Source organism: Pongo pygmaeus, chromosome 5 (assembly GCF_028885625.2).
Source record: "Pongo pygmaeus isolate AG05252 chromosome 5, NHGRI_mPonPyg2-v2.0_pri, whole genome shotgun sequence".
NCBI lineage: Eukaryota > Metazoa > Chordata > Mammalia > Primates > Hominidae > Pongo > Pongo pygmaeus.
This window is the reverse complement of record NC_072378.2, coordinates 169,305,705-169,318,719: the sequence shown is the minus strand read 5'-3', so window position 1 is coordinate 169,318,719 and position 13,015 is coordinate 169,305,705. Positions and strand designations below refer to the sequence as shown.

Below are 13,015 nucleotides of genomic sequence, written 5' to 3'. Positions count from 1 at the left end.
ATGAGAACCTGCCTCCCGGAGTCCCCACCCCCAAGGAGGACGATCTTCTGCACGCAGATGTCCTTCACTGTGGCTTTCACCAAGAAGTGGGGCTTCTCACTGGCATGAAGGAGACGCCGGGGAGGTGCATTCCTGGGAGATGGGAGATTCCTGGGTCAGCGCACCCACCACCCCTTTCCGTGGACTCGCAGGACCCCAGACAGCCCACACCAACCTTCCTCGCTTCCCCTCCGCTCAGCTGACCTCACGCTGCGTGGCGGCTCCCCAGCCCCCTGCCCCCCCATCCATGAGTGTCAGGCAGTGGAATCCTTCGTGGCGGCCTCCTCAGGCCCTGGCAAGTGACACACTGGGAGACGCAGTGCCCGCCAGCACCATCATGGGGCACAGGTGCAGTCTTGGGGCTCTGGAAAGACTCTTTGGAAAATGAAGAAGACAAGCAGGAGGCCAGCGAGAGGGGGTGTGGGAGGAATGTGCCGGCCCAGAGCCCTGAGGTTGTCAGGAGTCCAGAGTTCCACCAGTTTTCATCCTCTCTCTGCCCTATTTTCTTTTTTCATTCTTAAAGAAAGGGCTACAAGATCCTATTTACTTCACAGAGATTATTTTAGGTTCTATTTTTTTCATTGCTTACATGCTTTTCAGCCATAGAAAATAAAATGAAATTTCTCTCTAAAGGGACATATTTAAAGTATTCTAACAGAGGCCCCAGAAAGTCCAGCAGTCCCAGTGAGAGGACCCCATCCAGCTGTCATAAGAGTCAGGAACTGCACACTCCTGCCGCCCTTGGCCCTGAATAGCCTCTTTGATACCAGAAAACCTGCCACCCCAGTCACACAAACTTAATATATCTTTTTGAAATATTGTTTTTGAAATTCAAGTCTCTGACACACTCTGGCAAACAGTTAAGCTATCACATTCTAACCGAAAGCCATTAACTCATATTCTTTGAAAATGTGGGGGTGGGGGTCAGCCCCAAGAGGTCACAAGAAAGGTGAACTCAGTAAAGGACATGTTACCTAGCCAGGTATCTCTGAATGCAGGTACTGCTGCAGCCAGCAGGTGAGGACCTGTTACCCAGCCAGGTATCTCCAAATGCAGCTGCTGCTGCGGCCGGCAGGTGAGGACCTGTTACCCAGCCAGGTATCTCCAAATGCAGCTGCTGCTGCGGCCGGCAGGTGAGGACCTGTTACCCAGCCAGGTATCTCCAAATGCAGCTGCGGCTGCGGCCGGCAGGTGAGAAGTAAAACATTCACCCAGAGATGATGTGTACAAGAAGCTGGCTTCCTGAGGGATTAGTAAGCTCTTATTTTTACTTATGCATGTTAAATTTGTAGAACTAGGGCACTCTCAGGGCTGAAAGATCTTCACTTCAAGCTCTGGGTCAGTGTCTTGGGGACTGAATTGAGACCTACATTAGAATGGACCCTTCCTACCCGAGGGCTCATGAAGGGTGAGCTGCAAAAAGCCAGGCAAATGTCCCAGCTCAGAATGGATGAAGTAGACTCTGAGGATAGAGTCCCAGCCCTTAGGGGCCATCTTGCTTCTCTGAGTTTCAGAGGGCACACCTCCTTGGAGCCCTGGACTGCTCTGTAGTGTTAGAAAAAGGAAGTGTTAACATGAACTCTGTTGTGTCCCTGAAGCCCTTCAGGATCAGTACTTGTATCCTTCAAATGGGTGGCATGAGACTAGATCATTTCTTACCCTCATTCCGAATCTCCTAGCTTCGAAGCAATCAGGAAGCCAGCCACCCTGGATGGGCATTTCGGTTTTGTTCCAAATTTGGGATAGAGGTGTGTTGCAAATCTTATCACTGATGCTAATATAAAAATACATATTTAAATGACAGTATTCTGCTTCTTTTAATGAGTAGTGTGAAACGCCCATGACTTGCAGAATTGACAATCTCAAGAGAGGAGAAAAAGGAGAAATAAGTCCTTTAATTTCAGCCTTGTCATCCATCACCATTCTTTTCAATAGGTTTATTTTAACTTATTTGTATAAGGAACAACACAAACTTCTCTTCTCTCATTGCCCATCAGATACCAGGTTCTCTGCCAGGGAGAAATGCAGTCCCATGCCCACACGACCCCCTGCACACCCCACTGAAAGACACGCTCCGGGGCTGGGGAACAGAGGCTGCCCAGATGTGAGGTAGGAACAGCCAGCAGTTGGATGGCAGACAGACAAATGCTTCATCAGCCCCTCTGTTCTGGGCATGAATGCAGAATCTGGCCATCAGCCTGACTCAGCTCAGTCTGACAGCCCCTTCCCACTCTCTCGTCACTACTGTTAGTGGCTGAGGGGAAACTTGCCCCTTGGCTCCCACCTGGACTCTACCATTCATGGGGGCCTGCACTCATGACAGGTGCCTGGACCCCTCCTTCCGGGATCTGCAAACAATGACGAAGATGCCAATTTTGACACAAAAGTCAGGAGCACTAGGAAGGGCTGAAGCCTCTGCCCCTCCTCATATCTCCTTCTAAGTGATGGTTCCAACTAGAAACTGCACCAGAGCAAGCTGGCCCTGCCTTATCTGGGCAGAGTGGCGTGTGTCTGTGGTCCTTGGGATGAGTCTGCCACAAAACTAATGCCTTTTAATTCTCATGCATGGTGACATGAGGATAAGAGAGGTCACATATTAAAGACGATGCAATTTATGTTTATAGCTTCTTACTGTTATTGGATTACTAAATGTTTCTTCCCCATCAGGAAATTTAGAGGATGATTAAAGAAAACAAACACTTTAATTGCCAACCCAGGTATAAATTAAAACTATAAAGTATCTCCCTGGGGCTGCTTATTTCAGAAAATTAATAAGAAAATTGCACTGATGGAACAGAGGGTATTTAAATAGAAATGTGACCTGTTACTCAATAATGGCAGAATCACTGGGAGATGAGGAATGGTGAAGCTGGCTGTGGCTTATCAGATACTGCCTAATACTGATTATTTTGCCTGGTGCCCAGTACCCATGTCTCCCTAGGTGATCAATTCAAACCAGTTTAAACCAACTCAATTTTTCTTGCCAGCAGTGGGTTTAGCCAAGGGCATATGATCTAATTCTGACCAATGATCCATGAGTTAAATTTGCTAGCAGAATTCTAGGGAAGGTATTTTTGGCTCCAAAGAAACAAAGAGATGGGCTCCTGTGTCCTCGGAGCACTGTGGCATCTGGATGAGATGTCCAGATCTGTTGCAGCCATCCTGTGACCAAGAGGGGAACCTGCCTAATGGCCAAGAAAACAGAATGAGGGTGTCAGGGAAGATTTGGGAGAGGGAATGTCCTCGGCAACATTGCCAGATGACAGCCTCAACAGAGGCTGAGCCTGCTCCACTGCTGTGCCTCTCAGGGAGATCATGCCGTCTCTGGTCATTTATATTCATTCATCAGTTTCTCATCTCACTACATGAAACCAAAAGCTTTCTAAGTGATACACCCCATCTTTTGATAAAAACTGCACTGGGTTCTGGGGCTGGGCCCTCAGTGGCATTCACCACCTCTGACCGGGCTGGCCTTCTGCAGGCTTCCTTGCTCCCCCACCAACTTCTTGAGGTCTTGACTCTGATGTCAGCATTTCAGGGAGTCGCCCCTGCCATTTCCTTCAAGCTGTGCCCCATCCCAAGTCCCTCTTGTGGATTACTGGGGTTTTTTTTCCCTCCATAGCATTTGACATTATACCACATTTACCCATGTCTGCTAAGCCACATGTTTACTCATGTCTGCTAAGTGTGATGTGTTTGACTTATTATCTGCATCTTGCCATTAGCATGCAGGCCCCCTGAAGCATGGACTGTGCCTGTTTTGTTCACTGGTGTATCCCCAGCTCCCAATACAAAGCCTGGAACATTGAGGGCATTCACATGTTTATTGAATAAAAGGTGAATGAATAAATGTGAGTGTTTTTCAGGATTGTTGACAGATTGTATCACTCCTCTGCTAAACTGTCCCAGCAGCTTCCCAGGGGAGCTGGGACGTGACAGATGTTCCAACCCCATTGTGAGTGGACCCACTTTGTTCTCTGGCTTCCACCAGTTCTCTAGCTGCTCCCCATCTGCCCCTCCCCTATGACACTCCCAGTATTAATCTGTTCTCATGCTGCTGTGAAGAAATATCTGAGACTTGGTAATTTCTAAAAAAAAAAAAAAAAGGTTTAATTGACTCACAGTTTGGCATGGCTGGGGAGGCCTCAGGAAAATTACAGTCATAGCGGAAAGCAAAGGAGAAGCAGGCACCTCTTCACGGGGCGGCAGGATGGAGTGAGTGCAAGCAGGGGAAATGTCAGACACTTATAAAACCATCGGATCTCATGATAACTCACTCACTATCACGAGAACAGCAAGGAGGAAACCACCCCCATGATCCAATCACTTCCTACAGGGTAGGTCCCTCCCACAACACGTGGGGATTATGGAAATTACAATTCAAGATGAGATTTGGGTGGGGACACAGCCAAACCCTGTCACTCCCCATTCAAACACCCCAGACTCATCTCTCCCAGGACTCTGCACTCCCTGCCCTCTGCCTGAAACAACCCTCCCCAGCCACTGTGGCTACAACTACCTCCAGCATCTCGGCCCCAGAGAGGCCTGTGCTGGCACCCTGACCTGCCCTCACTGGGCCCAGCCCTGGTCTTGCCCCACCATCTCTACCATCTTTGTGTCTACCACCTGTCTAACTGTTTGCATGAGGAACCAGACCCTGCAGGCTGCCTCCCCTTCCACTTTTGTAACAAAACCAAGACTTTCTTAGCCACAGACCCTGCTCCATGTGGCTGTGGATGCCAAGGGGGTAATCCTAGTCCTGCCCTGGGTGCTGAAAAAGGAACCACAACAGGTCCCTTCCCCTTTTCTCCCCAGCCCAAGGCAGGTCTGGGTCTGGGCGTTCAGTGATATTCCGGCCAATTAGGGTGAGGGGAAACCACCGCAGGTGGGTGGGGAAGGGTTTTCTCTGCTGACAAAAAGAAAAACAGTCTTTCTTTCTGGAAAATACATTATCACTATGATGCCCTTACAGCTATGACATGAACAAGCCGCAAAGCACACCAGGAAGAGGAAGACGGCAGAACAGAACAAAACAACAACTGCCCCCACCAACGACTTATAACAATTATGTCTTTGAACCGCTGAAATCATCCAGAACTTCCCTGTCTCCAGAGAGTCGAGTGAGAAGTACATTTTGAGACTAGGTAAGTTTGAGGGCTTTCTGTTGGCAGCAAGGGACGGCAGTTCTGGGTCCGACGCCCCCCTGGCAGAATGTAAACTGCAGGAGAGGTGGGGCCTCTGCTCTCTTATTCAACGCTATTTCCTCAGTCCCTGGAAGAGGGTTTGAATGCTGTTGACAATCAGTATTTGTGCTGAATGAATGAATGAATGAATAATAATAAAGGTAAAATTACATGCAGAATCTAAGGAGCTGTCTCCATTTGTTTAATTTCATGTTCTTTCTGAAACTCCAAAAAGACGGAGCTGCCCCCTTCTGTAGGCAGAAATAGGAAACAGGAGAGCCAGAGACTTTTCTTTCTGCCACAAAAGTGGGGTGAAGCCCAGGCGGAATGAAACCAGCATCGATGGACGGGAAGAGAGGGGTTATTGTGTTTCTAGCCTATCACAATATTGGACGTTGGCAGGTTCTTCAGGCACAGCGTTGTAAATGCTGATCTCATAATTTCAGAGCCAGTTTGAGGAGCTCTGGGTTTGACAGCTTAAAGATTTTCATCGGCGTGTGTAAAACAGCGTCTGCCAGCGGTCTCCACCTCTGCTACAGGGGCCTCACTGGGGGCTGGGGCTGCCCCAACTTATATGCACAGTAAACCAGCCAGAGCTCTAAGATACGCAGAAACATTGCTTCCAAGAAAGGTTTCTTAGAAAACAGTACTCCCTATATACCTAGGCACAGAAACTAAAAAAAAAAATTCTCATACCAAAACCTTGAAAAGGTTTATGTTCTCTTCAAGCCCTGCAGAGCACATGGGTTTGAACCAATCCCCCATATCAGCCCCGCAGAAGCCAAGCCTCAGCCGCTGGCCTCAGCACCCCGGTGCAGTGTCGGCTGAGTGGGGTGTCGAGAGCAGGCGGTCAGCCAGGGCAGCCGGACGGTGGAGTGCTGGCCAGGAAGGGGCGGCACTCATGCCCCGGCGTCATCACACTCCCCAAAGCAGGACTCCCACCGGGCCAGACGGTGATTAGTGGACCCGATCTTGGTGAAACAGGCATTAGTCGGCTTGAGCCCCTGGAAACTACACAGTTTCCCCTACAAATGTCTACTGGTGACACTTGATGACAAATTTGGAAAATAATTTAGGAAGCGTCCAAATGCTCATGCCTAACCATTAAAGGTGACATGAGTGGCTACATTTGATAACATTTAACAGATAATATTTTCATATACTTTAAAACTATTTTTATATAAATCTAGGACAAATTGAAGTCAAATTCATTTTACAAAGAGCTGCAAAACCATTTCTACTCATGGTTGTACAATTTCCATGAACACACAGCTCTTGTTCTTCAGGTGCTACTGTGAAAACCCTCACGTTGCTCCAACTCACACAAAACTCGGCCGGGTGCGGTGGCTCACACCTGTAATCCCAGCACTTTGGGAGGCCAAAGAAGGTGGATCACGAGGTCAGGGGTTCGAGACCAGCCTAACCAACATGGTGAAACCCCATCTCTACTAAAGATACAAAAATTAGCTGGGCATGGTGGTGGGTGCCTGTAATCCCAGCTACTCAGGAGGCTGAGGCAGGAGAATTGCTTGAACCCAGAAGGCGGAGGTTGCAGTGAGCTGAGATTGCACCACTGCACTCCAGCCTGGGCAACAGAGTGAGACTCCATCTCAAAAAAAAAACAAAAACAAAAACAAAAAAAAAACAAACTCCAGTGAACAAGTTGTTTTTGTATTTCAGACCTTCGAATAACTTTCATTGCCCTTGTCTTTAGCACAGTCTCACTTTTTCTAAAAGTGATAAATTCGGGGCACACATATGTGAATACCATAAAAAGCCATCTTGGACAATTGGTTCCTTCGGCTTATGAAATGCTGAGCTCCCTTTCCCAAAACCAGGAGCAGAAGGAAGCTGCCACTGGTATTGGATGCCGTCCACGTTTCCACCCTGGCACTGGGCCCCAGAGCCACCTTTCAGATTCCGTCCGGCGTGAGTGGGGCAGAAGAGCCAGCGCTGCCTGTGAAGGCGAAGCTACTGCTGCTTTCCAGCTGCCACTCGGGTGCTTTTAGAGGCCATCAAAGAAATGGTTTCCTCCAGTTTCCAACAGCTGAAGCTACTGTTTTTTTTTTTTTTTTTTTTTTTTTTTTGAGGCGGAGTTTCGCTCTTGTCGCCCAGGCTGGAGTGCAATGGCGTGATGTTGGCTCACTGCAACCTCCGCCTCCCGGATTCAAGCGATTCTCCTGCCTCAGCCTCCTGAGTAGCTGGGATTACAGGCACCCACCACCACACCCAGCTAATTTTTTGTATTTTTACTAGTGACGGGGTTTCACTATGTTGTCCAGGCTGGTCTCGAACTCTTGACCTCAGGCAATCCACCCGCCTCGGCCTCCCATGGTTCTGGGATTACAGGCGTGAGCCACCACGCCCGGCCAAGCCACTGGCTTTTACAGGCAGCTCATGCACAAGAGCAGAGGATCAGCCAGCATTGGGTGACCACCACTTGGAGTCCCAGACCATCCAGGTGAGGAGGTGCAACACCCACAGCTGAGGGACAGACTGTGTGTGAGTGTGTGTGTGGGGAGAGTATGTGAGTGTGTGTGAGTGTGGATGTGTGAGTGTGAGCATGGGTGTGTGTGGGAGGGCAGTGTGTGAGTGTGGGAGTGTGTTGGGGTGTGTGTGAGAGTGTGGATGAGTGTGGGTGTGTATGAGTGTGTGTGTGTGGGGGGTGTGTGAGTGGGTGTGAGTGTGGGGATGTGTTGGGGGAGTTAGTGTGGATGTGTGTATGAGAGTGTATGTGACTGTGGGTATGGGGACATGTGTGTATGAGTGTGCATGAGTGTGTGAGTGTGTGGGGGGGAATGTGTGAGTATGGGTATGAGTTTGTGTGAGAGTTTGAGAGTGTGTGTGAGTGAGTGTGGGTGTTTGGGGAGTGTGTGAGTGTGGGAGTATGTGGGGGGTATGAGTGTGGGTATGAGTGTGTGAGTGTGGGTGTGTGTATGGGTGGGGGATTGTATGAGTGGGTGTGTGTGTGAGGGTGGGTGTGGGTGTGTAAGTGTGGGTGTTTGGGGGATTCTACGAGTATGGGTGTGAGTGTGAGTGTGTGTGAGTGTGGGTGTGTGTAAGAGTGTGTGTGTGTTGGGGAGTGTGAGTGTGAGTATGAGTGTGTGAGAGATTGTGCATGGGGGGAATGTGTGTGTGGGTGTTTGGGGTATTGTATGAGTGTGGGTGAGTGTGTGAGCATGGGTGTGTGTGAGTGTGTGTGTGTGTTGGGGAGTGTGTGTGAGTGTGGGTGGGTGTGTGCTGGGGAGTGTGTGGGGGGAGTGTTTGTGTGTGTGTGAGTGTGTGGGTGCGTGGGGGTATGAATGTGTGTGAATGTGGGTATGAGTGTGTGTGAGTGTGGGTATAAGTATGTGAGAGTGTTGTGTGAGTGTGTGTGTGTGGGTATGAGTGTGTGTATGACAGTGTGTGTTGGGGGGGTATGCGAGTGTGTGTGTGTGGGTGGTGTGTGGGTGTGTGTGTATGTGTTGGGGGAAGTGGGGGTTCTGCTTTCCTGGCTTCCACGCCCCAAAGCCTCCCATGGTCACAGGGGGTGGGTGGGTGCACCCTATTTACCTTGTGGATGTGCCGGGAATGGGGCGCCCCGTGTCCACCAGGACGCACCAGCAGTACCCTGTGGAGGGGTGGCACTGCACTGGCTTGTAGAGGCCGCCGTGCGCACACTCGGGGATCACCACATTGTCGTTCTTGGGCTGCCTGGCTTCCTCCAGGGCAGACTGGTGCTCTTGGTCACAGGATGACACTGCGGGGAAGAAAAAGGCAAAAGGTGAGCAGGATCCAGGGACGTCGTCCCACATGCAGAGCTCCTGGGAGGCCACAGAGAACTGCCAAGAACGATGTGGTCCTCCTTCACCCCGGAGCAGGAGGGCCTGCCAGCGTGGGAGGCACAGCAGGAGAGGCAGAACCCCACACGGCTCCACTTCCCGCAGCCTGGCATGCTGCTGTGATCACGGATCTGTCAACAGCATCCCCGCAGCGATGGACATTCCTGCTCAACACGCAGCACAGCTCACAAGTCAGCATGGGCAGTTGCCTGGGAGAGGGGATCCAGGAGCAGATCTGATGCCCACAGGACTCCTGAATGTGACGAGGCAGAACCAGCCCTGTGGCTGGAAGTCTTCTCCAGTCCCTGCTCCGAGCCACCTGTCATTGAGGCTGGAGACTCCTCAGAGCGGGCCCCAGGGCAAGGTCGTGTTTAGACTCCAAGGCTCCCTGTGTGACCCTTCTCTCCTCATTCTCAACGTGCGGTTCATCGTTCACCCCCCATCCCCAAGCGAGAGGGTGACCTGGAAGAAAATCCACTTTCTCACCTGGGGCCTCCCCAAGGTCTGACTTAGGTGAAATCTAAGCAGAACAGGTGCACGCTATCTAAAAGTTGTTCAGCCCCAAATCGTGAAAATTTCCACTGCACTCTTTCCAAAACAAGCTTTGTTACTGAAAACTGGTAAAGAATAATAATGAGAGGTATTCATACTCAGCCTGTGCACCAGGCATTCTGCTACATGAATACTGACACCCATTCATATGCAAATAAAACAATGACTTAAAAATTCTAGGACCTTACATTGCCACGTGCAAAGGTTGGTCTCTTTTTGTTAATAAACTCAGTTTCTCCTTGTGTTTAGACATGTATGTCTGACATCTATCTTCTGCCCCAAAGAGTTAAGCCAGGAATACCTGAGAATGAGTGTGTGCTGGCAACCCCCTCCTGACTGGCCCTCACCTGGGGGGAGAGTGGTAGCATCTAGGAATGAAAGACCATGTGACCTATTGGTGGCTGCAGCAGGAACACGCAGGTGGAGTGGCAGGGGCAGCCTCTCTGGCTCAGCCTGAAGGAAGCTCGGGCTGGGACATCACGAATCTCTCCTATTGGAAGTGATTTTCCATAAATGGTGCTTTAAGCCTGCTTTGAAGCTGATTAACTACAGTGTATAGTTTATAGAGCTTTTATGACCCTAAAGGTGATATCAGACAGGTGGGACACATTACGAAGCTGATAAAGAGCTGCTCAGCGCCGCCATAGCTGGTGTGGTGCGTCCACATCACAGCCCAGCAGAAAGGATTGTTCTGGGGATTAAAAGCGATTATAGGTGCAGTGTGGCATATTGACACAGCTCCACAAATGTTAGCTATTGCATAATTTTTCCAATGCTAAAAGGATGCCTGGCTTATAATAGGCACTCAATAAATTTCTTTTGAGATAATAAATAATTGTGATGGCATTAATGGAAACCACCCTGATTTTAGCATATCTAGCAACTCTGTTTAACATCTGAGGATAATCAGATATGTAATTTTATGATTAGTCCATTACTGACTATATTACCAAATGTTGCTATTAGATTTTGTAAAAGCATATAAGTTTTATGTCTTCACTGCAAGAATGTAAAAACAAATGTTACCTTTTAGACTCTCCCCTATATTTCTATTCCAAAGTGACTAACAATTATTCTCCCCTGGAGACCTCATAGGCTGTACTCAGCCACTTGAAGGAGTGGATGATAAACATTAAAGTGAAGTCATCGTGTCTTCACGATAACAATGCTCTCATCGACATTTTTTAGAATAAGCTCAGAACTCATGGATCATTCAAATCTCACAGTAGGTGCTCAAAATCGGTTTAATGAACAAGAGAAGAAGCAGAAAGAAATTTGTCAATGACCGAAATTTCATATGATTGTGTCTTGTAAGTTCTGTTTTTGTGGGCTCCAGGTTTTGCTCAGCAGATGCACAGGTGCATAAAATAAAACCCACCTCTGGGTTATAGTAAAGAGGCTTTTGCCCCAACGACAACGAGGAAACTGGTAAGAAATAAAAAGGACAATGATTTGCATTTCTTTCTGAATTGCTCATTAAGTTACTTTAGGTCATGGAAGAAACTGAGAACAGCAGGGGTTGCGCTAAATGTTTCTGGAGGTTGTTGCTTTGCAGAAATCCTCAGAGCACTTGGTGCATCACTCAATGGAACTGTGCCTCCGGAGAGCAGCAGCTGAGAATGGCGGGAACTGCCTCTCCAGCAGCACTCAGGAAACTCATCACTGCTGTGTTCACGTGGCGCCTGTTCATGCCTCTCCAGCAGCACCCAGGAAACTCAGCACTGCCGTGTTCACGTGGCGCCTGTTCATGCCTCTCCAGCAGCACCCAGGAAACTCAGCACTGCCGTGTTGACGTGGTGCCTGTTCATGCCTCTCCAGCAGCCCCCAGGAAACTCAGCACTGCCGTGTTGACGTGGCGCCTGTTCATGCCTCTCCAGCAGCACCCAGGAAACTCAGCACTGCCGTGTTGACGTGGCGCCTGTTCATGCCTCTCCAGCAGCATCCAGGAAACTCAGCACTGCCGTGTTCACGTGGTGCCTGTTCATGCCTCTCCAGCAGCACCCAGGAAACTCAGCACTGCCGTGTTGACGTGGCGCCTGTTCATGCCTCTCCAGCAGCACCCAGGAAACTCAGCACTGCCGTGTTCACGTGGTGCCTGTTCATGCCTCTCCAGCAGCACCCAGGAAACTCAGCACTGCCGTGTTCACGTGGTGCCTGTTCATGCCTCTCCACCAGCACCCAGGAAACTCAGCACTGCCGTGTTCACGTGGTGCCTGTTTATGCCTCTTCAGCAGCACCCAGGAAACTCAGCACTGCCGTGTTCACGTGGCGCTTGCTCATTCCTCTCCAGTGGCACTCTGGAAACTCAGTAGCGCTGCGGCCCTTCTTCGGAAATTTTATTAGTGCACAGAATTTATGGTTTGATGATCCAGACACGAGACACTTTCTGCGCTCTATCCAGGGACATACTGCATCTATAGAAATCGTTCTCAAAAATTCTTGAAACGTCTCTCTTGAGGATTTTATGTTATATTTGAAAGCTTATCATAAGCAAAATAAGATGGATTAAATCAACCTCTTAAAATTTGATGGGCATGATATAAAATATTAAAGATATTACAGCAGAGTCAGAAGAAACTTCATGTTTGTTTATATAAACATCGTGGTTGACCAGGGCTGTTAATCCATGCGATTTTATCCGATAAACCTGGCTCCATGCGGGAAACTCAGACTCACTGGAGAAATGCAATTCCATTTTCTTTCAGTAAGGGCCACGGCGGAGGCAGAAGATCTTTAAACAAACTGATGATGGCCCTTGGGAAGAGAAGGCTACAGAGCATAATTTCCACATGTGACTGTCACCTCCCTCCTGGGGCATCCCAGAACGCAGCCTTCTGCAGGCAGAGCTGACTGGGGTGGTTCTCTCTGGCAGGAGACAAGTCCTTATTCTATAAAGGACTTAATCACGCTGGTGGAGGGAACGAGGAGGGGTGAATTCGCACATGACAGGTCCTGTGTCACCACAGCACGGGAGATTTCCGTCTTGGGGAGCCGCACGGGGCCGTGACTCCAGGAAGGAACCCAAGGAGGAGGAGCTCGGCGATCCTCTAGAAAGATGCCCGTGAGGCCTTAGGAAGGAGGAGGAGCTCGGCGGTCCTCTAGAAAGATGCCGGTGAGGCCTTAGGAAGCATGAACGGCGCAGGAAAAAGGGAACTGAGTGAAACTGAAGATTGAGAGAAGCAGGATGGCAAAGGTAGAGAACTAAGGAAATAGGGAAGGACAGGCTGCTCCAAGGATCATGGTGGAGTCACCAGCAGGACCACACAGGGACCGGTAGACACATGATACCAAGGTGGAAATGTCGAGACCGAGACACTTGGTTCTGTTAAGTGGGGACAGGGAACCAAAGTTCAAGTTTTCAACTAATCATATTACTATAAGTTATGTTTGATTCCAGATGGAGTAGGCTAAGCTTCCAAA

The 13,015-nt window shown here is 49.3% G+C and overlaps 1 protein-coding gene across 2 annotated transcripts in view; it reads right to left on the bottom strand.

Annotated features, from left to right (window-relative positions):
• Positions 1-13,015, bottom strand: part of SMOC2 (SPARC related modular calcium binding 2) — a 221,816-nt gene that overhangs the window by 61,161 nt on the left and 147,640 nt on the right. For both annotated transcript variants that reach the window (XM_054491950.2, XM_063666865.1), the window contains exon 8: positions 8,775-8,961. In XM_054491950.2, coding sequence (XP_054347925.1) covers positions 8,775-8,961 — 187 coding nt within the window. The remainder of the gene's footprint in view (positions 1-8,774; positions 8,962-13,015) is intronic.